This window comes from Anolis carolinensis, chromosome 5 (assembly GCF_035594765.1).
Source record: "Anolis carolinensis isolate JA03-04 chromosome 5, rAnoCar3.1.pri, whole genome shotgun sequence".
NCBI classification, from domain to species: domain Eukaryota; kingdom Metazoa; phylum Chordata; class Lepidosauria; order Squamata; family Dactyloidae; genus Anolis; species Anolis carolinensis.
In genome coordinates, this window is record NC_085845.1 from 92,668,609 (window position 1) to 92,694,809 (window position 26,201).

At 40.2% G+C, this 26,201-nt stretch overlaps 1 protein-coding gene across 2 annotated transcripts in view; it reads left to right on the plus strand.

Annotated features, from left to right (window-relative positions):
* Positions 1-2,471: 2,471 nt before the first annotated feature.
* The window catches only part of tmem243 (transmembrane protein 243), a 38,663-nt gene continuing 14,933 nt past the window's right edge, over positions 2,472-26,201 (plus strand). The window contains exons 1-2 of one of the 2 annotated variants that reach the window (XM_003227987.4): positions 2,472-2,812; positions 10,448-10,783. In XM_003227987.4, the coding sequence (XP_003228035.1) occupies positions 10,706-10,783 (78 nt within the window). In that variant the 5' untranslated portion in view covers positions 2,472-2,812; positions 10,448-10,705. The remainder of the gene's footprint in view (positions 2,813-10,447; positions 10,784-26,201) is intronic. The other variant, XM_062981811.1, reaches the window with a different exon arrangement.

Genomic DNA, 26,201 nt, shown 5'->3' on the forward strand with positions numbered 1-26,201 from the left:
TAAAAATAAAAACCACAGCGAACAGGGTCATAAGGGAGTGGGGTATTCTGGAGGATAGATATTAGGGGGAGAGTGCCTTGGACCGCAAGAAGATCTAACCAGTCCATCCTCCAGGAAATAATGCCCGGCTGCTCACTGGAGGGAAGGATATTAGAGGCAAAGATGAAGTATTTTGGCCACATCATGAGAAGACAGGAAAGCTTGGAAAAGATCATGATGCTGGGGAAATTGGAAGGAAAAGGAAAAGGGGCTGACCAAGGGCGAGATGGATGGACGGTATCCTTCAAGTGACTGGCTTGACCTTGAAGGAACTGGGGGCGGCGACAGCCAACAGGGAGCTCTGGCGTGGACTGGTCCATGAGGTCATGAAGAGTCGGAAACGACTAAATGACTGAGTAGCACCAGGTTATTCAAAAGCACAGCAGGTTATTCAAAAGTTTTTAATTCCTTTTAAAAAGATGCAAGGGTGGGTGCCTGCCTGATCTCCCTAGGGAGGGAGTTCCAGATCCGAGGGGGGCACCACCGAGAAGGCCCGCTCCTTCGTCCCCACCAGCCGAGCTTGCGACGGGGGCGGGAGCGAGAGAAGGGCCTCTCCCGTTGATCGAAGAAACCATGCAGGTTCATACGGAAAAACAGGGTCCCGAAAGTAGGTGGGTCCCAAACCGTTTGCCACAGATGCAGGCGAAACACCAGGAAAGAATGCTACTGGAACATGGCCATATAGTCCGAAAAGCTCACAGCAACCCTGTGTATACATTTGATAGTTTTCAACATCATTCCTATTTTGTTCTATTTCAGGGGTCCCCAAACTTTTTAAACAGGGGGCCAGTTCACGATCCTTCGGACCATTGGAGGGCCGGACTATAGTTGGCTACCGAACAATAATAATAATAACAACAACAACAATAGACATTGACAAAATTACGATCTGCCAACTACAAAAGGCCACCCTGCTGGGATCTGCACGCATCATCCGAAAATACATCACACAGTCCTAGACACTTGGGAAGAGTTCGACTTGTGGTTTTGTGAAACGAAATCCAGCATATCTATCTTGTTTGCTGTGTCATACAACGTCGTTGTGTCAATAATAATAACAACAACAATAATAAATAAGAGGGTTGGAAGAGACCCTTTGGGCCATCGAGTCCAATCCCCCTTTGCCTTTGTGCACCGAAAGCACAAGCAAAGCATCCCTGACAGATGGCCACCCAGAATCAATGATAATAATAATAATAATAATAATAATAATAATAATAATAAAGAGGGTTGGAAGAGACCTCTTGGGCCACTTAGTCCAAACCCCTTCTGCCTCTGTGCACCATAAGCACAAGCAAAGCATCCCTGACAGATGGCCACCCAGAATCAATGATAATAATAATAATAATAATAATAATAATAATAATAATAATAATAATAAAGAGGGTTGGAAGAGACCTCTTGGGCCATTTAATCCAAACCCCTTCTGCCTCTGTGCACCATAAGCACAAACAAAGCATCCCTGACAGATGGCCACCCAGAATCAATGATAATAATAATAATAATAATAATAATAATAATAATAATAATAATAATAAAGAGGGTTGGAAGAGACCTCTTGGGCCATTTAGTCCAAACCCCTTCTGCCTCTGTGCACCATAAGCACAAGCAAAGCATCCCTGACAGATGGCCACCCAGAATCAATGATAATAATAATAATAATAATAATAATAATAATAATAAAGAGGGTTGGAAGAGACCTCTTGGGCCATTTAGTCCAAACCCCTTCTGCCTCTGTGCACCATAAGCACAAGCAAAGCATCCCTGACAGATGGCCACCCAGAATCAATGATAATAATAATAATAATAATAATAATAATAATAATAATAATAATAAAGAGGGTTGGAAGAGACCTCTTGGGCCATTTAGTCCAAACCCCTTCTGCCTCTGTGCACCATAAGCACAAGCAAAGCATCCCTGACAATGATAATAATAATAATAATAATAATAATAATAATAATAATAAAGAGGGTTGGAAAAGACCTCTTGGGCCATTTAGTCCAAACCCCTTCTGCCTCTGTGCACCATAAGCACAAGCAAAGCATCCCTGACAGATGGCCACCCAGCCTCAATGTTAATAATAATAATAATAATAATAATAATAATAATAATAATAATAATAATAATAATAATAATAATAATAATGGTTGTAAGAGAAGAAGGGACCTCTTGGGTCATTTAGCCCAACCCCTTTCTGGCCTTGTGCCGTGGGGGCCGGATAAATGGCTTCGATGGGCCGCATCCGGCCCCCGGGCCTTAGTTTGGGGATCCCTGTTCTATTTAGTATACTTCACATCATATAGGCTTACTTTCTATTTGAATGAACATGATTAGAGAATGAGAAGAGAGAGCGAGAGAGAGAGAGAGGGAGGGACGGCGGCTTCTCTTCCCCTCCCTTTTCCCCGCCCGTGGAAATCAAAACCCAGATTTGCAGCAAGGTGCAGGTATTCTCTGACGCCTGATTGGACAAACAAGGCCAATCAGCTCCGAGGGGAAGGGAGGCCTCGCGGAGAAGGCAGGCGGCAGGCGGCGGGGGAGCTCGCGACGCGGCCTGAGCGCGAGACGGGGATTAGCGCGGGAGAAGGGAGCTGGGTCTCGTCGCTCCCGGGACACCAGAGGTGAGGGCGGCGGGGGAACGTCGGCCGCGGCAACGTTCTCTTTTGGACCGCGGCGTACAATCGCTCCGCAGGCGCGCGCCTCCGGAAGGGAGGGAGGAAGGAAGGAAGGAAGAGGAGAGAGAGCAAGGATGCCCGCCTGGGCGCGTGGAGGAAGGTCTGGACCTGAATTTCCTTTTGGGGTTGAAGTCGGGGAAGGAAGGAAGGAACCTGCTCTGCTTCCTTTAGTGGACAAGGAAGGGTTGGCTTTCCTAAGAGGAAGAACCCAGGAGGGTCTCTTTCCCTTTCCTCCTCCCAAGAAATCCCAAAAGTAGAACAAAGTAGATTGCGTTTCAGTGATTATTACAATAGAGTCTCACTTATCCAGCATTCGCTTATCCAACGTTCTGGATTATCCAACGCATTTTGTAGTCAATGTTTTCAATACATTGTGATATTTTGGTGCTAAATTCGTAAATACAGTCATTACTACGTAGCATTACTGCATATTGAACTACTTTTTCTGTCAAATTTGTTGTATAACAGGATGTTTTGGTGCTTAATTTGTAAAATCATAACCTAATTTGATGTTCACTAGGCTTTTCCTTAATCTCTCCTTATTATCCAACATATTTGCTTATCCAACGTTCTGCCGGCCCGTTTATGTTGGATAAGTGAGACTCTACTGTATTTGTATCCCTCTTTTTCTCTCTCTCACCCAATACCGCCAAGACAATTGGACACCTTAAGAAATATGCAAACATTAAAACTGAATTAATAGTATTAAGAAAGCAAACAGTTAAAAGCCTTAGAACAGGCATGGAAGCATAAAGGGCAGACTCAGGGGAGGTTGGGTGGGATTTTAGTGTATTGGTTGTGTTTACATTCTGTTTTTACCACACTGTCCCTATTTCATTGTTTTGTTTTGTTTTTTACTTTTGTATTGTACTTTTCAAACTTGTCTAGTGTCTGAGAATTCCCTCAGGCAGGAAGCAGCCAGGCTTTGAAGCTGCAGCACCTTTCAGTGCTAATCAAGGTGGCCAATTGCAAACATTCACACTTTCCTCGAACAGACAAGAGTTCTTTCTCCCACACAGGACCCTCCACAGATATATAAACCTCACAACAAACCTCACAACCTCTGAGGATACCTGCCATAGATGTGAGCGAAACATCAGGAGAGAATGCTTCTGAAACATGGCTATACAGCCCGGAAAACTCACAGCAACCTAGTGTGAGATTGCTAGCCGCCTTGAGTCCTCATGGGGAGAAAGGTGGGGTATAAATAAAGTTAATACAGTAGAGTTTCACTTATCCAACATAAACGGGCCGGCAGAACATTGGATAAGTGAAAATGTTGGATAATAAGGAGGGATTAAGGAAAAAGCTGATTAAACATAAAATTACATTATGATTTTACAAATCAAGCACCAAAACATCATGTTTTACAACAAATTGACAGAAAAAGCAGTTCAATACACAGTAATGTTATGTAGTAATTACTGTATTTACGAATTTAGCACCAAAACATTGCAACATTTACTACAAAAACATTGACTACTAAAAGGCAGATTGCGTCGGATAATACAGAACATTGGATAAGTGAAGCTTGGATAAGTGAGACTCTACTGTAGTAGTAATAATAATGGGCATTCAAGGCGGCTAACAATCTCACACTAGACTAGTTTAAAGAGATCAATACATAAGTTAAAAACAATGAAATAGTAACAGTGTGGTAAAAACAATTAAAATACAACTAATACACTAAAACAATAATCTGCTCTCCAGGTGTTTTGGACTTCAACTCCCAGAAATCCCAGCCAGTTTACCAGCTGTTAGGAATTGTAGGAAAAGTGTGATTTATTGTTATAATTGTATTATTTTACTTTGTTTAATAATGTGTATTATGTTGTTATGCAATGTTTGTGTTTGCTTTTATGACTGTAAACCGCCCTGAGTCCCATCCGGGAGATAGGGCGGTATATAAATAAAGTTTTATTATTATTATATTATTATTATTGTAGGAGTCGAAGTCCAAAGCCAAAGTTTGTTATAGAAGATATAGCCACAGTTCAAGCCTTTATAGATCGAATCTTTCCAAACTCTGTGTTGTGACACCTTAGCTACAGTGTGTGGCAGTGCTGTGCAAACCTAATGACTCCATGTGAACTAAGCTCTGAATCACAATTTTAAAAAACAAAGGTTTTCACAAAATAAGTTGTGTCCTTGGGCATTTCGGTATTACAGTTTATGTTTGGACAGGCAGTCCCCTAGTTACAAACTTCAGACTTACAAACAACTGAGAGCTAAGAACAGGAAGTAAGAGAAATCTATTTAATTATATTATGTATACTAGCTTGAGTACCCGGCGTTGCCCAGGTTATTTGAAAAAGTAAATGTTTTACTTGTACAAAATGCATAAGGTTATGGGTTAAGTGCAGCTGACATCATGCCAGGTTAACCCCCAGAAACTCCATTAGTACTTAACGTTTGTTATGTTGGGCAAGTTTGCTCTGGATGCATCATCGGTGGGATTCAGTGTGCTCTCTGGATGTAGGGTAACTACAACTCCCACTATGGTGAGTCAGTCCCCTCAAACCCCTTCAGTAGGTTGAGTTAGTCATGGGGGTTCTGTGTCAGTTCTGCCCAAACCTCTCCAGTAATCAAATTTTGGCATATCAGGTATGTGTGCCAAGTTGGGTCCAGATCCATCTGTATTTGGGTTTTCAGTTCTCTCTGGATGTAGGTGAACTACAACTCCTCCAAATCAAGGTGAATTTTCCTCAAAGACCTCCAGTATTTGTTGCTGGCCATGGGGCTTTTGTGCCACGTTTGGTCCAGTTCCATCATTGGTGGAGTTCAGAGTGCTTATTGATTGCAGGTGAACTATACATTCCAGTACCTACAACTCCAAAATGTCCAGGCAAATTCCTCTCAAAACCCTCCAGTATTCAAATTTGGGCATATCGGATATGCATGCCAAGTTTGGTCCAGATCCGTCATTGTTTGGGTTCATAGTAGTCTCTCGATGTAGGTGAACTACAACTCCTATAAAACCCTCCAAAGACCTCTAGTAATTTTTGTTGATCATGGGGGTTCTATGTGGCAAGTTAGTTCCAGGTCCATCGTTGGTGGAGTTCAAAATGATCTTAGATTGCAGGTGAACTATACATCCCAGTCCCTACTACTCCTATAAATAATGCTGAATTCTCCCCAAACCTCTCTAGTATGTTCAGTTGCTGATCAATTCCTCTGTTTGCTGTGTGCCATAGAAAAGAATAGGAAAGGGTTATGGGAGAGGCAGTGGGAGGGGTCATGCAAATTCCACACCAATGGAGAGAGTCAGAAACATAGGGATGTCTGTGGTGGAGGAAATACAGAAAATCTAGGATGAAAATCTAGCCTTCACTTGGGTGGTGGGCAGTATTGTGTTTATGGAAGACCTTGGCAGGGCTCTTGGACATATTCATGGCACTCACTATAACCTGCAATGTCATTGGAGGGAGAGCCGTTGATGTCTTCTGAGTAGTGGGAGTTATCCCTATTTCTGAAAGTGGGACCTTGTGGACACCCCAGCCACACACACACACACATATTTTCACTTCTATTATATATATAATTGTATTAAACATTGAAAGTGTACTGTGGAAAAATCTATGGTACATTATCTGGGCGGAGGCCACTGGGGGCAGTAGAGAGAAAGATACTCCACTTTTTGGGGGGAGGGTGGGTTGAAGGAATACATAAATTTCCCCCATTTTCCTGTTATTTCCCCCACCCATGCCGCCTATATAGAAACAACCCTTGTTTATGGAAAGGGGGGAGGGAAAATAGCCAGCAAAACTGCAAAAATTGTTTTCCTCCCCTGCCCGATAAAATGGACTAACCTTGTCTGTCTAGTGCCCCCTTTTGGCCTATGCCCAGATAATGGAACGGTGCCAAATCTACTTATAAACATTCAATTTACACACAACCTATATTTAAAAACGGGGTGATGAAACAGGAAGTGAGATACATCTACCCCCAGGAAGGGACATTCAATCCTGGAAGAGTTATGGGAAAAAGGGTCTCCACTGAAACTTTATCCTCAATTCTTGTTTCCACAGCAAGCCAATTTTTTCAAAATCCAGCTATCACAGGGACAGAAAGTGAGGTGAAATCTTCTGAACTGGGGCATAGACAGCAAAACAAACACCTCAGTGATGTTAAACCTTCCCTGTGTCATCCAGGACATATATACTCTCTCACACACACATATACGCCATATATATATTTATATTATGTGTGTGTATTTATATATATACACATACATAGAGTGGAGTCTCGCGTATCCAACATAAACGGGCCAACAGAACGTTGGATAAGCAAAAATGTTGGATAATCAGGAGGGATTAAGGAAAAGTCTATTAAACGTCAAATTATGTTATGAATTTACAAATTAAGCATCAAAACATCATGTTTTACAATAAGTCTGCCACTTGTTTGGGAGCGTGGCTGCACATGTGTTGTTGTTGGGCATGTTGGCCCGCTGCATGTTGCTGCCTAGAGAAACAGCAGGATCCGGGCGGGAGGCAGACTGCGTTGAATAATACAGAACGTAGGATAAGTGAAGGTTGGATAAGCGAGACTACTTTGTGTGTATGTATGGCATATATAGAATCACAGAATCATAGAATCGTAGAGTTGGAAGAGACCTCTCGGGCCATCCAGTCCAACCCCCTGCAAGAAGCAGGAAAATCTCATTCAAAGCACCCCCGACAGATGGCCATCCAGCCTCTGCTTAAAAGCCTCCAAAGAAGGCTTATGTGTGTGTGTGTATATATATATATATATATATATGGTATATACACACATACACACACACACCTTAAGAAAACCTACAGAACCTATGTTGCTTGTAACATGGGGACTGCCTGTATATGTAACTCTTATAAGTGGTAGGTCATTTCTTAGTAAAACTTGAATGACTGCGTCACAAAGTGATGCATGTCTACAAAGCTTGTCACCGACATAAAATATTTAGAAAGCATCTCTTCAGAAAGCTACAATTCAAGAGGTCCCCTCAAAAGGGAGTGTTCAACTAGCCTAAATCTTTAAGGTGGCAGTGGCCAAATCGATCAACCTTTACCTAAAGGAATATTATAATTGAAGCAAGCATGCTAGAAATTCACTTTGAGCACTGCTTGCTTAACAGGACTCACACATTAGATCTGTGATGGTGAAAAGTAATACTACATGGGCCAAATCTGGCCCTACAGAAACTTAGAGCATGGCCCAGATAGACTCCTTTTTAGGGCCCCTTTTGAAGATTAATAGCACTCAAACACCATTTCTGAATTCAAGAGGGGACTTTCCTGCATAACCTTTAAAGATGAATCTACACTGCCTTATAATCTAGTTCAAAGCAGATAATCTGGATTTTATATGGCGGTGTAGAAGGGGCCAGAGTCTCCATAATGAAGGTTGATGTGAGATTGAAAAACTAACTGAGAACAGTTGGAAGTCAAGCCCACAGAGGCTTCCAAACTCTGTGACACATTAAGAGAGTTCGCTGCAGAGTGTAGGTGTGTCATGCAAATATGACAATATTGGAAATGTATGTTATTTTCTCTCCAATCATATATTTTAAAATAGAGAAATGAAACGTTTTGATGACATACATTTCCTCCTTCCAATTTGCGCCTGTATCTCTTATAAGGGGTTGATTTAATCTCCTGTTTGCTAGTAAAAATTACTGTTGCAAAATAAATGTATCCCTAAAAATCGTGTCAAAGGGGACGCTTCCTCTTCAGAAGTAATTCCCCCCTGGAGGACATCAGCAAGGCTAGGAAAGACACTCTTTTGCAGGGCAATTGTAAGTATTAAAAACTATCATTTGAAGTGGTACAATCCATTCTGCCTGCAAGGATGATACTTTTTTTTGTTGGTGTCTTGGTTTTGAGGCCTGTTCTTGGGATTATTTGGGGTATTGATTCAGAAAATTACATTGGATAAACTGTATAAGTTCTTTTTTTTTAGATGCAGTGTGTCAAATGATTGGAAACTTTGTATTATAGGTATCATAGGTTTGTATGAAATACAGGCAGTCACCAAGTTACAAACAAGATAAATTCTGTACCCCGTTTCCCCAAAAATAAGGCCTCCCCTGAAAGTAAGACCTAGCAAAGTTTTGGTTTGGAAGCATGCCCACTGAATAGAACACCAGAGCATGCAGGATCAGTAAATGTACGTACCATAGATTGTTGTACAGGGAAATAACGGTAGTAACAAGAAAGTTTTGATAGGATTCACAGTTTGGTTATGCTGGCTTGTGATGGCAACCACTGTACAGTATATAATGAATGTTCTTTTTTTTTTGTTCAACAATAAATTTGAATTCTTCTTCATGGAAAAATATGTCATCCCCTGAAAATAAGACCTAGCACATCTTTGGGAGCAAAAATTAATATAAGACACTGTCTTATTTTGGGGGAAACAGGATAGGTTTGTTCTTACGCTGAATTTGTTTATAAGTCGGAACAGATACATTTTAAAAGTGTATCTCCAGCCATACTACTTTCCAAGGCAAGGTGCCACCACAACTTCAAATCTGGCCATATTTATTATTCAATACAATTAATTGTTTTAAATATTCCATAGAACGTTACACACACATACATAGGCTTTGGCTAGCATAGAGAAGGGTTAACACCCCTTTGCTGTTTGTTCCCTTTCTGTGCCCCTGTCAGAAGATTTCACCTCACTTTCTGTCCCTGTGGACTTTGAAAAATTTGGCTTATTGTGGAAACAAGGATTGGTAAGAAACCTTCATTGGAAACACATTTTCTCCATGCTAACTCTTTCAGGAATTTCCTTTCCAAGGGGTAGATTTCTCTCACTTTCAGTTGTCTCACCTCTGTTTGTAACTATGAGTCATTTGTAAGTTGGATGTTTGTAACGCGGAGACTGCCCATAACTAGAATTTTTTGTAGTACACTTTCACTGTTTAATATATTTAATATATAATTAAATATGCTAATCCAAACATCACATTAAAATATCCTGATTTTTAATGGGTGAACACAGTGAAGGTTGATAGATAGCATATGTTCTGTATCTCAAACACTAAAGCTGATAGGGAAAAACTGGTGCCATTTTTGGAATCAGCAAGTCAAATATACTCAGAAAGAGGTCTAATATTTGAGGCACAAAAATATGTACTGACCAGTGTTAGGGAGCAAGAGAACTCTTCAAAGCAGAGATGTTCTCTAGAGTTGGTCCTATAACTGCTTTAAATCTCAGCTCCTAAAATTACTTGGTGGTGCCAATTGGGACTTCTGGGAACTGGAATCCTAAACATCTGGAAGATCTTAGGTTGGTGACCCTTCAATCCTGTGTCTGGGGCTAATAGTAGCTGTAAACTGTGAATGTCTGGAGCAGGCCAGATGTTCCCCATTTTTGTTTTACAAGTGAGATATATACAAAACAGTTCAGTGGGCAATTTATTGTTCTCCCTAGTCTAGGCATCATCTAGGGTAGTGGTTCTCAATCTGTGGGTCCCCAGGTGTTTTGGCCTTCAACTCCCAGAAATCCCAGCCAGTTTACCAGCTGTTAGGATTTCTGAAAGTTGAAGGCCAAAACATTTGGAGACCCACAGGTTGAGAACCACTGCTCTAAGGCTTCTGGAAGTTGGAGGCCCAAATGACTGGAGGCTGGAGTTTGAGGATGCCTTCCTTAGCTCCACCAGAAACAAAGTGTAAATCTTTAATAAATGGGCCTTGCTATTGGGGAACATGCAAGTCTTCTGATAATATTTTTTTCTCTTTCTCCTCAGCTGCTGATCATGAGGAAGAAAGCTGAGGCGTGGAGGAGATACTTGGATTTCTGGCTCTGAATCACACATTGTATGCAGCATCCCGCGCTCATTGAGAAATGCATGTTCCGTAAATAAATGCTTCACTCTTCCCGGTGCTACATCTGTTGCTGGGGGGCTTTGAAACAAGAGATGGCTTTGTTCTGAGAGCTCTTGCTTATATGTAGAAGAGCAATCTATAACGGAGGAAAGCTGAATTTGAAAGAAGATTTGGAAATAATGGAGGACTTCACTACCAGGACCTATGGGACCAGAGGCCTGGACAATAGGCCTCTCTTTGGAGAAACGTCACCAAGGGTAACATGAAATCTGTCCTGTTTTGCTTCTTTTATATTTCTTCAGCTCTTAAGAAGCAAGTTTGGTTGAGAGACAACTTTTTTACACTTCACGGTTGCATTGGTGTGCCCTGGAGTTCTTTGCAGTCTTGTGACTGATGCAACTTTGCTTAAGTATAGTTCAGTGCTGTTCTTCCAACCATTCCTTTTAACACTGCAAAGGACTCTGGGGTGCATTATTTTTACGGTTAATTGACACCTTCAGAGCAGTTCCTTTCCAAGCAGCTGTGTAGATGTTTAATTTATAGAAAGGAAAATTGCAGAGATTGGATGCATTTTTCCCAGCGGCTTTTCAGATGCTTATGTCAGTAGCTTGAAATGTATGATACACTTTTCAGTCAAACAAAGCAGATTGTGTAATTTGTACAAGTGTTGCACCAACAGCATGCCTTTAGTACATAGCCTTCCCTTTTTGCTCAGTTATCTTCCTGATAAAGAAAAGCTTTGCGCCGCAGCCATTTGACAAAGCATTTGTCATGACAAACATACTTTGAAATTCACTTATATGTTTAATGGGATTATTTAAAGGGACCTTTTTGGAAGCACCTGGAATTCTGTGATTCCAATGTGAAATTGACTCATGTAACTGAAAACTCTGAATGAAGTGATGCTTTCCTATGAGTTTCCAGTACTACTTAGGCAGCTAATAAAGGTAATGCAATTTTTGGCTGCTTCAATCAGAGCATAATGTTGACAATGAAAGAAATAGTACAACTCTATATTCTATTCTATATTGGTCAGATCTCACATGAAATACTGTGTCCAGTTCTGGGCACCATAATTCAAGGAAGTTGTTGACAAGTTCAAATGTGTACAGTAGGCTTGAGCAAATTTTTCGTTAGTTCGTTAAATTCGTTTAAAATTCGTTTCATAATTACTTTTGAATTGATATTGAACCATCTGCTCACTGCCTTACAAATATTACGAATTTGAATAATAAAAGTACCTTTTTTTCGTTTGTTTCTGATGTCTTCGGATGTAGCTGTAGCCCCTCTGAGAGGAGAAGCCATGTTGGCATGCCTCTCAGCCAATCAGAGCGGAAGAGGGAGGGAGGGAGAGGCATGGCCATCGATCTGCTATCCCCCCCCCCCCCCGTGGGCCATTCCCCCCCCCCCCCGCAGGGACCACACCGGCTCAGTAGAAGCCTTCCGCGAAGCAGGGAGGGAGCAAAGAGAAGAGAGAAGAGACATGCCTGCCTGCGCTTGGCCTTCTCCTCGCCCTGCCTCACCCTGGAGCCGCCGTTTGGTTTTGCTTCTTCAGCCAGGCTTAAAGGGGAATACCAAAACCAGGCTTGCCTTGATGCCTTCCTAAACGGAATCCTTAGAGCCAGAGGATATCCCTTTAAGAGATATCTCCACTGAGGAGATCTCCCGGAAAGGATTCTGGCACCAGCTCAATTGCAACAGATTCAGTGCCATGTCATGTGAGCTGTAGTTTTACAAAGTCCCTAGCCTTCCCTGCAGAAGAGAGCCAGTACCATGCCAAACTACAACTCCCAGTTTTCTTTCAAATTGTTTTGGATTTCAACTCCTACAATTCCTAACTCCAGACATGGGCAAAGTTTGCCCTTGCCTGGTATAGAAGCATTCTATTCTTCTCCAGACATGCCAACAGTATTAAGTGATAAAATCTTGGGCATTTTTTCCTTTAATGCTAAAAGTTCATAGGTTGTTCAGCAACAGCCTACTGGCTGGGTTGCTATGAGTTTTCCGGGCTCTATGGCCATGTGCCAGAAGCATTCTCTCCTGACGTTTCACCCACATCTGTGGCAGACATACTCAGAGGTTTTGACGTCTGTGCGAAGCTAGGCAAGTGGGGTTTATATCTGTGGAAGGTCCAGGGTGGGAGAAAGAACTCTTGTCTGTGGGAGGCAAGTGTGAATGTTGCAATTGGTCACCTTGATTAGCATTGAATAGCCTTGCAGCTTCAAAGCCTGGCTGCTTCCTACCTGGGGGAATCCTTTGTTGGGAGGTATTAGCTGGCCCTGATTGTTTCCTGTCTGGAATTCCCATTTTCTGGGTGTTGTTCTTTTACTGTCCTGATTTTAGCTTTTCTGTAGCTAAAAATGCATATAAAATTGATTCTATAGGGAGGATAAATGATTGGATTTCAACTCCTACAGCTTAGCTTTCTCTGCCAATAATGGTACCATACCAAACTAAAGCTCCCAAGATTCTGTAGCAGTGAGCCATCTTGGATATTGTAAGGGATTTATTATTATTATTATTATTATTATTATTATTATTATTATTATTATTATTATTAGACCTTGCTCCCAGGAAGGTGCCTTCGCTGTGGCTCCCAACTTATCTATCTACCTTTCCACATATTCTCCACATTGTGTGTATGTGTATGTATATTATATATACATGAGCCCCGATGGCGAAGTGTGTTAAAGCACTGAGCTGCTGAACTTGCAGACCGAAAGGTCCCAGGTTCAAATCCCGGGAGCAGAGTGAGTGCCCGCTGTTAGCTCCAGCTTCTGCCAACCTAGCAGCTTGAAAACATGCCAATGTGAGTAGATCAATAGGTACCGCTCTGGCGGGAAGGTAATGGCACTCCATGTAGTCATGCCGGCCACATGACCTTGGAGGTGTCTATGGACAACACTGGCTCTTGGGCTTAGAAATGGAGATGAGCACCAACCCCCAGAGTCAGACATGACTGAACTTAACGTCAAGGGATACCTTTACCTTTACCTATATACACACACACACACACACATATGCAGGGACTATATATATATATATATATATATACAGTATATATCACACACACACCAATTTAACAAAGTTTCAGCCACAAAAACAAAGTTTCTGAAGTAGAACAATGACTTTCACAGTAAAGACAACCCAATTTAACAGGAAATAAGACTTTCAAACCAGGAACAGATTTCTGCAATTATTAAAAAATGGTTTATTATAAAAGCTATGAAAATTCGCCAAAAATCAGAGGATAAGGGAAACGTTCCAAATTTTGGTGAGCTATCAGTGTTAAATGTGTTCTACCACTGTACCAAGTTTGAAGAAGATCACTCAAAAAATGAGGGCGGGAGAGTCCTGTAAAATCTCCCCTCGTGCTGTTTTTTTTGGCCACTGCGCATGCGCGTCCGCCATTAACGAATTACTTTTGAAACTAACGAATTTTCGTTAAATTCGAATTTTTGGGGGGGCAAAATTCGGAAATGACATCAGAAACGAAACGCTGGCGCCCCCTACTTTTGAAACGAGTTTAGAATCAATTTTTTCATGGATCGCTCAAGCCTAGTGTACAGAGGAGGGTGACCAATATGGTAAGCAAAGGTCTGGAATTTGCTGTGAGGGGCAGCTTAGGGAGCTGAGTATATTTAACCTGGAGAAGAGAATCTTAAAAAGGGACATGATAACCATGTTTAAATATTTGAAATAATGTCATATTGAAGGTTGAACAGGCTTCTTTTCTGAAGCGTAAGAGTCTAAGGCACAGAGTAATGGATTTAAATTATACATAAAGAGATTCCACCTAAACATTAGGAAGAATTTCCTGGTGGTAAGAGTTGTTCAACATGAAATATGCACCTTCGAAGTGTTGTGGAATCTTCTCTGGAGGTTTTAAAACAATGGTTGGATGCGCATTAGCCAGGTTTGCTTTCTTGTGTGTTTCTGCAGTGCAGGAGGTTGGACCAGATGGCACTTATGGTTTCTTCTAGCTCTTTTGATTCTATGTTTCCACATGTCTTCAATTACTTAGTATTTTTATGCAATTTCTTTTAAAAAGAGAGTTGTATTATGTCTATGATACCTGTTTGTAATTCTATTGTTTCAAGATTTCTTTTTGTTCATTGTCCTGGATAGGATAGTTGTCTTCTCAATAGTTTTTGTAATCATAACTTTGCCATTTCCGCATAACCTGGCAGTAATAGAGTCTTGCATTTACAGGTCACAGAAAAGGCATGGTTGATTCTTGAATATGGACAATAGGCATTGAGTTATTATTTGCTGCCCTGGTCTTTTCAGGCAACTTGATAGAGTTGTCTTAAACACATATCAAGCTCTTCATATCTTGAAGCCAAGATGACCTATAATTAAGAATATCAGTGCAAAGTGCACCATAATTGAGAGCATATTCTAACATCTATAGCAGTGGTTCTCAACCTGTGTGTCCCCAAGTGTTTTGGCCTACAACTCCCAGAAATCCCAGCCAGTTTTCCAGCTGTTAGGATTTCTGGGAGTTGAAGGCCAAAACATCTTTGGATCCACAGGTTGAGAACCACTGATCTATAGTGATGTTGCAATACATGACTTCAGAGATGCACCCAGGCTGATGTCTTGTGACTCTAGGAGGTTTTTTCCTAGCACTGCTGCACTTCTGTAGAGTAAAGGTTGGCAGTTATGGGTCTTCAGTTGTTTTTTGGCCTACTGCTACCATCAGCTCTAGATAGCGTTGCCAGTGGTGAGAGATTATGAGACCTCTAGCTAGACAACATCTGGAGTTCCTCATTCCCGTAGTAAGAGGATACTGGAGAATTCATTTAAGATTGATTGACGCTTCACAATTTTGGTAGGAACTTTTCCCAACTTTATTCATTCTTATAGTTGTGGTTACGGTGGCCAGGAAACAAGCTGCTAATGTAGTGGCAGTTAGTTTTCCATGCATTTACTGTCTCTATAGGGATCTAAAGCAGCAAATGTGTTTTTGTATTTCTTTTCTGTCTATCTGCAGAAAACTTAGTTTTTCCTTGAAATTGTGGTGGGATTTACATCCTTCTTTCTCTTCCAGCCCCATGTTTATTTTTTGCGATAGATCAGACATTTATGTGAAAACATATGGCTATGTATGGGAAGTCTTTGGCTTGTAGATATTTTGGACTTCAGTTCCCAGAAATGCGAGCCAGCCTGAGCAGTAATAAATGTGAGAGTTGCGGTCCAAATTATGTGGTGGGCCAAAGGTTTCCAACTCCTGTAATTGTGTTGGAATAATATTGCATCTCGGAGTCTCTAAGGGTGTATCCATACTGTTTAAATCAGGCTTCTTTCTTGACTGCTGAGTAACAGCCAGTTCTTCTGCTTGTAGGGCAGCATGTGCTTTGTCTGCGGGTCTCTTCAGAGTGTCTTGATTGTGTTTCCGGAAATGTATTTGGGCTCACTTGTTGCAGTGTTTATCAAAGAACACCAAACCGAGAGAGGAAGGAGCATTGTTTCCTGGAATTTAAAGACTAATTCGTATGAGGCAGCTTCTGAACTGCATAGTATTAGCAATTTGATTTTTAGGTTTTGAGATAAAAAACAAACCCAATGGAAGTAAAATTATGTTTTAAATAAAATGTCATTATTGAGAAGTTTGAAATTGCTTCTTACAGTCTTTTTGGCTTTGGAAGAAACTTATCATATATATCTGTTTAGAATTCAACCTCATGTATAAGTTGAGGTCAGGTTTTGGGGGCAAAATTAAGGCCTTCTGATATTATGCGTGGATAAATTGGGATTATTCCATAGAGAGAGGTCAGCATGAATACAGCATCGGGGTCAGTATTTCTTCTAGGTTCTCCTGGGACAGATAAAACACTTATCTTTTGCCAGTGTATTTAGAGAAGGGAATGTTTCGAGTTAAGGTACAGTACTCCCATTGACCCATGGATATACCCACGATCTTTGGTTGATTTTTTTGACTGAAATTTTTATACTTACACATGAATATATGTATGTATGTAATCTTTCTGTGATCATGGCCAATGTAGATATTACCTTAATTTTGTTGTATGCTACCCCAAGATCATTTGATACAAAATGGAGATTTAAATGTTTAAATAAATATTTAAAGCATCTGTTTGCTCAGGAATAAGCCCCACTGGGTTCAGTGAGACTTATTCTGAACTAAGTGCATACCTATGTCACCCTGTGGATAAAATGAGCTGGGGAAGTTGTTGTTGGTCCAGATGTTTTTGGTCTAGAGCTTGGAAAAGATTGTAAACTTTACTTGACTAGTAAACTGTTGCCGTCAGATCATTATTGTCTGAAAATACAAATGAATATAAAATATTTTGCCTGCCAGTTTCCTATAACTGTTAACAAATTGGAAGGGGGATATTTAAAAGGCAAGTAGATTGGGAGAGAAAGGTTTTGTTCCTGTGTCTGTTTGCTTGTTAGATGCTGTGTCCTGTTTTCATTGTAAATCGTTGTTTTGGCATTGATTGCTGTCTGCAGACAGAAAACTTGGGGGGGGGGGGGTTCATTGTGGAATTCCACCTGAACATCAGGAAGAACTTCCTCACTGTGAGAGATGTCCGGCAGTGGAACTCTCTCCCCCGGACAGTGGTCGAGGCTCCTTCTTTGGAGGCTTTTAAGTAGAGGTTGGATGGCCACCTGTTGGGGGTGCTTTGAGATTTTCCTGCTTCTTGCAGGGGGTTGGACTGGATGGCCCGCGAGGTCTCTTCCAACTCAATGATTCAATGATTCTATGAATGCCATTTGCCCTGCAGAATATAATATTGCTCTTTAACAGATATGAGAAGTGACCTTCCTTCATTCTAATGGTGAAAGGTGCCATGGCAGTGGAAGAAAAGCATTTTAGCCATTGTGCTGAGGTCCTCCTTACGTCTTCAGTTCTGTAATCGGAAGAAAGTGCTTATGGTAGTTTCACGGTTATGTGACCTAGGCTCCTTCCCATTCTTGGCCATGTGGAAATAACTCCTCTGAGCATCAGAGGCAGATAGGAAAATCTTTCTTGCCACATTTACTTGCTGAAGAGCTACAGTTGGCCCTCCATATTTGATTCTTTTGTTTATTTGATTAAAATGTTCCCTGTAAGAATCTCTATGTCCTCCAGTGTGACTCTGTGGTCATTGTCCACCAGAAGTTCACCATAACATTACTCTGAAAGATGTAGAGATTCCTAAAATGAACATCTTTCTAGAAATTCTACTTCCTTTAGTGCAAATCTGTGGTCACCTTCTGGTGGAAGTTGATCATAGTGTTGTGTTGGAGGCCTTGAGGTCTTCTCTCAAATAAAAATGATAGTTTTTTATTTGTATTTTTCTCTTTTGCATGGGTCCAATGCCCCTAACCCCAATGAATGTTCAGTGGAATACATGAATACATACTTGTGTGTGTGTTCTCATCCTTGTCATTAAAATAATTATTACTTCGTTCATTAAATCCAACTTTTACAACTCCCCCCTGCACTTGATTATAAATTGTCACCCAACTGCCTAATTAATAATAATAATAATAATAATAATAATAATAATAATAATAATAATAATAATAATTTTATTTTTTACCCGTCTTTCCTTTTGGCTTGAAGCTGTTTACAACATAGCTAAAAAACACACAATCATCTAAAACCATTCTACAAAATACATATTAAAATGCATAGAACAAAGATTAAACATAAGATGCAAGTTTAAAATTAAAACTGGCTGGATAGGTCTGCAGGAAGAGATATTTCTTTAGATGGTTTTTAAATTTCAACAGCTCACTTAGCTGTTGGAGCTCTTATAGCAGGTCGTTCTACTGTCTTGGGGTGGCTGATGGAAAGGTCCTCTGGGTGACAGTTGCAAGATGGATTCTGGCAAGCTGGAGCATATGTGCCTCAGAGGACCTGTGTTCCTCAGTGTTTGGGGCGGATTGTGCGGGAGAAGGCAATCCTGTAGGTAACCTGGACTCAAACCATGAGTAGGACTTTAAAGGTCAATATCAACACCTTGTACTTTGCTTGGAAACTAATTAGTAGCCACTGGAGTGACTTTAGTGTAGGTGCAATATGCTCATTCCTGGATGTTCCTGTAACTAGTCTGGCTGTCATATTTTGAACCAGCTGGAGTTTCTGAACTTGTTACAAAAGTAGTCCACTGTAAAGCACATTGCAGAAGTCCCAACCCTGAGGATTCCAGTGCGTGAACTACCATCTTTAGGTCCTCTAAATCTAGGAAGGGGTGCCGTTGGCATATTGGCCAAAGCTGGTAGTAAGCACTCCTGACCATCGCATCTACCTGGGCTGACATTTGGAGAGATGGATCTAGGAGCACTCTCAAGCTGCGAACACAGTCTTTCGGGGGAGTATGACCCCATCCAGGACTGGTTGACACACCTCCATCCCCAGATTAGGACTCTTGATGGCAAGCACTTCTGTTTGTCTGGATTCAGTTTCAGTTTGTTTTTCCTCATCCAGCCATCCAGTCCATTACCTCCTCTAGGCATTCATTCCGAGGAGACACTATCCTTAGCTGAGGCTGTTTTTGAAAGTACGGAGAAATATATTCGGATGTCATCAGCATACTGATATCACCCTGCCCCATGCCTATGGATGATCTCTCCCAGCTGCTTCATATGATTATTAAAAAGTATTGGAGATAGAATGGCATCTTGTGGGACACCACAGAACAGCTCCTTTTTGGAGGAGGAGCTATCCCCAAGCAACACCATCTGGAATCTGCCTGACCGGAACCACTGCAGCACATTGCCTCCAATTCCCAGCCCCTCCAGGTGTTCCAGAAGGATACCATGGCTGATGGCATCAAATGCTGCCGAGAGGTTTAGATGTACTACAGGAACCTACTTCCCTTGTCAGTGTTAAGATGAAGAACGTCCACTAAGGCTACCATAGCAGTCTCAACTCCCTATCCTGCTCTGAAACCTATTTGAAATGGATCAGGGAAATGTGTGTCATCCCAGACTGCTTGAAGTTGGAGGGCAACTACTTCTCAATTATTAAGGTCCAGGGGATCCAGGGAGGACTTTTTCAGCAGCTGTCTAACTACAGCTTTTCAAGGCTCTCATGTGTGACAAGTTCTGTTATTCTGTGCTAAAAATGAAAGTACAAACAATTTTTCTTGCTACACAAGAATGAGGATTTTCTATTTGTCTCTGACAATTTGAGTGCCAGATATTTCCATATTTTAAGAATGTATGTTTAATTTTAATTTTTAATTTTGCATAAAGCTCCAGTAATTCCTGCCTTGTTACATGGACAGAGGAGAAGCATTGGATGAGTTCTTCATAACTGTGAGCAATCAGCTGGTCCTTTATTGCTTTCTGTTTATGTCTTTGTTTACCAAAAGATGCTAGAAACATTTCTGTGCAATATGGATTAAAATGCTCATGGTGTCTTGTGCTTGTACTGGCAACAAACTCTTTTGAGGGGTTTTTCAGAATCTGTGACACAGTGTCATGATCAGTGTTCATGTGAAGTCTTGGTTGTGCCATAATTTGCATTTTTCTTTTACAAATGAAAACATAATTTTATTTTTATTTATTTATTTTATTTTATGTAAATGCTTAGAACTTTGTCTAAGTAAAGCTTAGTGCCTTTACATGTATTTGATTTCAGTGGGCGCTTGGTTGTCATGTTGAAATCAATGGGCTATAAGACTGAATTTTAATGCCTGTTTAGGATCATAGAGCCTGCCTTATACAAAGTCAAATGATCTACTCTGCCATTCTGTCATGGCCCTTCCCTTTTGTTGAACCCCCATAGCAACATGCCTCTCAGTAAACACAGATGGGATTGCTGTATTTAGTCTAGTCTATTGCGCCATTGACTCTAATGTGCACTTCAATTTCCAAAACCCGGACCCCCAAAATTACCATATTTTGCTAATCTAATGTGCATGCTAATTTTGGGACGGTTATTTAGTTAAAAAAAGGGGAGCATTAGATGTGAGTAAATATGGTATATCATTCTAACTTGGACTGTGTTCCAGATCAAGGCTGCTTAATCTATTCAACTTGTGACCCCTTTTTGCTCAAGAAATTCTTATGTCACTCTGGGTATATAGGTATATAAAAATCAACCTTATTTCGAATATCAGGTGGTTAAATCTGTGGATATGAAGGACCAGTTGTATCATAGCAATTAATACATGGCTAGGTTCCAAGTACAAAAAACCCAAAGCCCTTACATAAAATATATTGGTCCTCAGTATCTGCTGGAGTCTGGTTCCAGGACGTGCAGTGGATACCAAAACCCATGGATGCTCAAATCTCATGATATACAAAGGTGTAGTAAAATGATTTCCCCATATATAAAATAGCAAAGTCAAAGTTTCCTTAAAATAAAAAAATCAGATTTCCTTCAAGCAAGAGGATGCAGTTGGGGAGAACAAAGAGCAATAAATTCCTGGAGGAGCTAACAGGGTTCCTTCACCACCACCACCCTTACACAACTCCTTTGCCTTTCCTCATTCCTCCTCCATTGCTGGGCTGATTTTTTTTCTCCCTGTATAAGGCTGCCTCAGTTGGGCTCCTTTCCCTTCCCTTAGCAGTTTGGACTGGGCTTTTTCTTTTTTTCCTTTGATACTAGTAGTAGCAGCAGCAGCCACTCCTACCCTATGGGGCAATGCCCAATATTGAGCCAAGGGGACCCCATTGGGGTCAAGACCCACAGTTTAAGAAGCTTTGTTCTAGATAAATAGGACTTTTAACCCTCTATTTTATCTTTAATGATCTTTGTGATGGAATAGGCTCTGTGAAGTTCCTTGTATGAAGGGGTATCACTTGGCGACCGGGAAGCAAAGGCACTAGCTCTATTGTCCACAAGCCCCGACATCAAATGAGCCTTGACTAATTAGATTGTGCTCTTGTTCATTACTAGTGGGACTCCTTTGCTCCCAGATATGTGGAGCTATGTAATATATCTTCTGGCATCCATGTTCAGTACATGCCACTATGGATGCAACAGGAGCGATGAAATCCTTGCTTCGAAGAGGAGACTATATAAAAGTCCATATAACCTCCTTCCTTTGCAGAAGCAGGCTGACAAGTCTTGTGATTTAGCTTTTAAGTATTATTACTCTGGCTTGGCTTGGTTGAATTTACAAAGCAAGAATGCATATTCCCAATGTGGAAACTGGTAAAAGCATAAATCATTTATATAATGTAATGTGAGCTATGCCTCTTTGCTATGAAACTTGTAAATTGCTTTTCTTCACTTTGGCATCCTTGGAAATATTCCCATCAGGCCATATATACCTCACCTCTTGTTTTATTGCAACTGTTCGGAATACTGAAATAGAGGTTTATTCCCACAGATAGACCATTGTATCTCTTGATATTAGTGTAAATATAATACTCTTCAATAGAACCCCTTTATTTTCACAGGGACAAAATAATATGTGTCTCTCAGAACATCTGATTTCTCATTAGGAATTTCTCATTAGGATTTCTCATTTCTCATGGGAATTCCCATTAGAACTACAACATGCTAGTAGATTACCCAAAGTATGGATAGACAACAATATTTTGGAAACCAGGATTTTCACTAGGTTTAATGCTTACTCGCTGATTCTGGGATTCTATATGTTAAGTTTCTAATTAAAATTACACCTTCCTTGCCTATTTTAAAAAGAGCCAGATAGACCTGATAGCCTTCCCAATAGTCCAATGTCTAGTTTGGCTTTTGAATGTTGTCAACATTTTGACATTGCAGGCCTGGGCCACTTTTACCTGTTACTAATGTATGTATCAGGTGTGCATTTTCTCAATATGGGATTGGGCAAGAATTTTTTAAAAGTTACATTTGACTGGCATGTCTCATCTTTTTGCTGTTAGGGAAACTTGAACATTAACTACCCTGTTTCCCCTAAAATAAGACATCCCCAGAAAATAAGACCTAGTAGAGGTTTTGCTGAATTGCTAAATATAAGGCCTCCCCTGAAAGTAAGACCTAGCAAAGTTTTTGTTTGGAAGCATGCCCACCGAACAACACCAGAGCATGCAGGATTGGTAAATGTACGTACCATATAGTGTTGTACATGGAAATATTGGTAGTAACAAGAAATTCTTGATAGGATTCACAGTTTGTCTGGTTATGCTGGTTTGTGATGACAACTACTGTACAGTATATAAAAAATGTTCATATTTTTTGTTCATGGAAAAATAAGACATCCCCTGAAAATAAGACCTAGTGCATCTTTGGGAGCAAAAATTAATATAAGACACTGTCTTATTTTCGGGGAAACACGGTATATTTAAAGCATTTTTGGTACAGTAGATTAATCTTTACCAGCAGTTGGTTTATTTTCAATAGCAGTAGCTGAAATCTATGCAATACTTTCAATGGTATCTAAAGTCTCAAATTATATCCATAGATTAATGGTATGACTTCTGCTTAATATGCTGATAGTGTTGAATTTTATTCAGGTTGATGCAAATCTGTGCAAGCTATTTATTTGTGGTTCTTTTTTAAAAGAGGGTGTCCCATAGCATATAGAATTAGCCTCACTGTATGTTATGTATGTCTTGTAACATTTCTCAAGTTTGGTCTCTATATTGTGTATGGTATGGCTTAAATAGAAAGCCAGCATGGTGTCATGGTTCAAGTATTAGGTTATGATTGTTGGAGACCAGGGTTCGATTCCTTGCTTATCCATGGAAACCCAGTGGGTGACCTACACACGAAGCCCCAGAAAACCTGTGATAGGTTTGCTTTATGGTTGCCATATACTGGAAATTATTTGAAGGCAAATACTGTAACAACAAATGACTTAAATATCTCAGAGGCACTTGATCCTTTCTGATGTGGGAAGCTAGCCAGAGTCAGCACTGGTTAAAACTTGGATGGTGGAAAACCAATAATGGTAGGTTATATTTCAGAGAAAGAAACTGACAAAACCACATCTTAATATTATTTGCTTGAGAGAACAATTGGCAGGTGACTTGAAGGCATGAACACATGCAAATGCACACTGCCCTCCCCCCCCCTCCGATCATAGAATCAAAGAGTTCGAAGAAACCACAGGCCATTCAGTCCAGCCCCTTGCATCTAGCCACCCCAGACTGCACTTTGCTCAGCCTTGTTATACAACCTTGGGGAATTATAAAACTGAGAATAGATATGCCACTCCATAGTTTAGTGGCTGCCCTTATGATGCTGAACCATCTTTTTGTGTATTTTTATTTTTATTGTACACAAGTAAACAAACACAAAAACAAATAAGCAATAACTAACAAAAAGTATACAGTTACAACACTATACACTTGATGGAGTGGGGCTACTACTCAGCATGTTCAATAATGGAAGAATGTTAAAGTGGGATGGGATGCAGTTGACGAGTGTGAGTGGCAGTACTCCATGCAGTAACATCTTTTTGCAGATCCAACTTTTGTAGCAGTAGAAAGAAATCTTGGCTATGATTTATTGTAGTTGACGGAAGACTGCTTTATATTTCTCCATTCACATTTTGCTTGCATACTGAAACCAGGTAGAATTTATGACTTACCTAATGTTGTTGAGATCATAGAACCTGATTGTTAGTTTCAAATCCAGTCCAGAAAAATTCTCAGAAAAGAAGTTAATTAAGAATAAAAATCCTGGATGAGTTGCATGTGTGTGAGCATGTATAGAAAACCTGTTAGTCTAGTGGGTTAGTGGTTATACAGGTTGAGCAGCCTTTATCCAGAATTCCAAAATCTGGAATTGCCCACATGGGTGGCTGAGAGGGTCACACCTCTTGTTTTCAGATGATTCAGTGTAGACAAATTATTTAAAATATTATGTAAATTTATCCTCAAGTAATGTGTATAAAGTGTATATGAAACATACACAAATTTTCTGTTGAACTTTGGAACCCCTCTCCGTGATATCTCATTATGTACATAGATATATTTAATTCTATTTTAATGTTTTTTATATTTTAGGGCTACTGTTCCATTAACCAGGTGGAGGCCAAAGGGGGCACTAGACAGAGAAGGACAGTCCATTTTACAAGAGGGTGGGAGTTGAAGGAGGAAAACTATTTTCCCTGTTTTCACTGGTTATTCCCTCCTGCCTTATGTCATAAACGAGGGTTGTTTCTACAATGGCAACATCTGTGGGGGAAATAACAGGAAAACAGGAGGAAATAGCATTATTCCTTCAACCATTCCCCCCCCCCCCCCCAATAAAATGGACTATCTTTCTCTGTCTAGTTCCCCCTTTTGGCCTCCACCCAGATAATGAAATAGTACCTTTTTAGGTTTAAAATTGTATTGCATTTGTTTTATTGCAAGTTGCTTTGAGTTTCTTTTGTAGAGAAAAAAATGGGTATAAACAAACAACAACAATAATAATTAAATATTGGTATACAAAAATTTGAACAAAATACCCAAAACATTTCTGATTTCAGCATTTCAAATAAGGACTGTTCAACACATTGAGTCCTTCTATCAGGAAAATGGTGGGATAAAAATAAAGCAATTAAGAATAAAATATTTCTAGATTTTTCAGGGTTGAGCAACCATAGAAAGCACAGATTTTTTTTCCTATGTATAGAATACAACATCCTGGAAACTCCAATGATGAGAGAAATCCATGCCTAATTTCTCTTTAAACCAGTCTCTAAAAAGTTGGTTGTCTAATTAAGACTATCAGCCCAGACTTTAGAATATGTAGGCAGAAGTCTGATGTCCCAGTGAAGGGGAGATTAAACATGGGGTTTAATGTCAAGATTCCAGAAAACATGATCTTCCTCGAAACTTAACAAAATCAGAATGGATGTAAAAAAACATAAGTAATTTTGTGGCGCACAGATGTATGCATATTTTTCTTGACCCAAAAGGGTGATCTTCTCCTGGTTTTGTGCATTTTATTATACTTCTTCATGTTCAAAGGGATCTTGAAACACCTTAAAGACTAACAGAGAACAGCGTACCTGAAGTTTTACTATAAGCTGGCTGACCCTGAGTTGGTATTACTGTTTCCCCTTTTCATGGAATGACCCTTCACTTATCCATTGGTCATATTAAAGTCTATAATTTTGGCTTCAAATCTGCTCAACTTGTACACAAGGTAGACTTATACATGAGTATATATAATAGGTAGCATAAGCTTTTGTAGATTGAGTCTCAGTCTACTTCCTCAGATTGCCATCTACTTAATTTTTTAGTTCATCTCAAAGATGATACAAGATCACTTTGCATAGTAGTATTCCACACTTATATCTTTGTATATTGTACAATGGTGCTTGAAGAAAGGCCCACTAGTGGGTGAACAGTGGATGAACACTTGAATACAGAGAAAAAAAAAGAAAGTGCATAGCCTTGGGGGGAAAATATTTTATAGATAGCAACATAGTTACTATATTAATTAACACAATTATTTTATTATATTTTCATATTCAGCTCTGATACAGCTGTATTCTTACTACCTGCAAATGTCATCAGCTATGGTTCATTGTCTGTGATGTTTGTTTGTAACCAGAAAACAATCCAGACACCTTCCTGGCTTCTGGTCTGCTAAGCCGCCTCCTCTTTGCCAGTGTATTTTTAACCTTTCACTAGGCTAAGCTGTCAGCAAATTGTGGTGTTGCATGGTGCTATGGGAAAGCAGCTTGAGATCAATTCCAGGATTTCTTGTTCAAGTGCTTTTCATCTTGGGCTCCCCAAATGCCTGGCTTTGCCAAGAGGTTTCCTTTCAAGCTCTAAAAA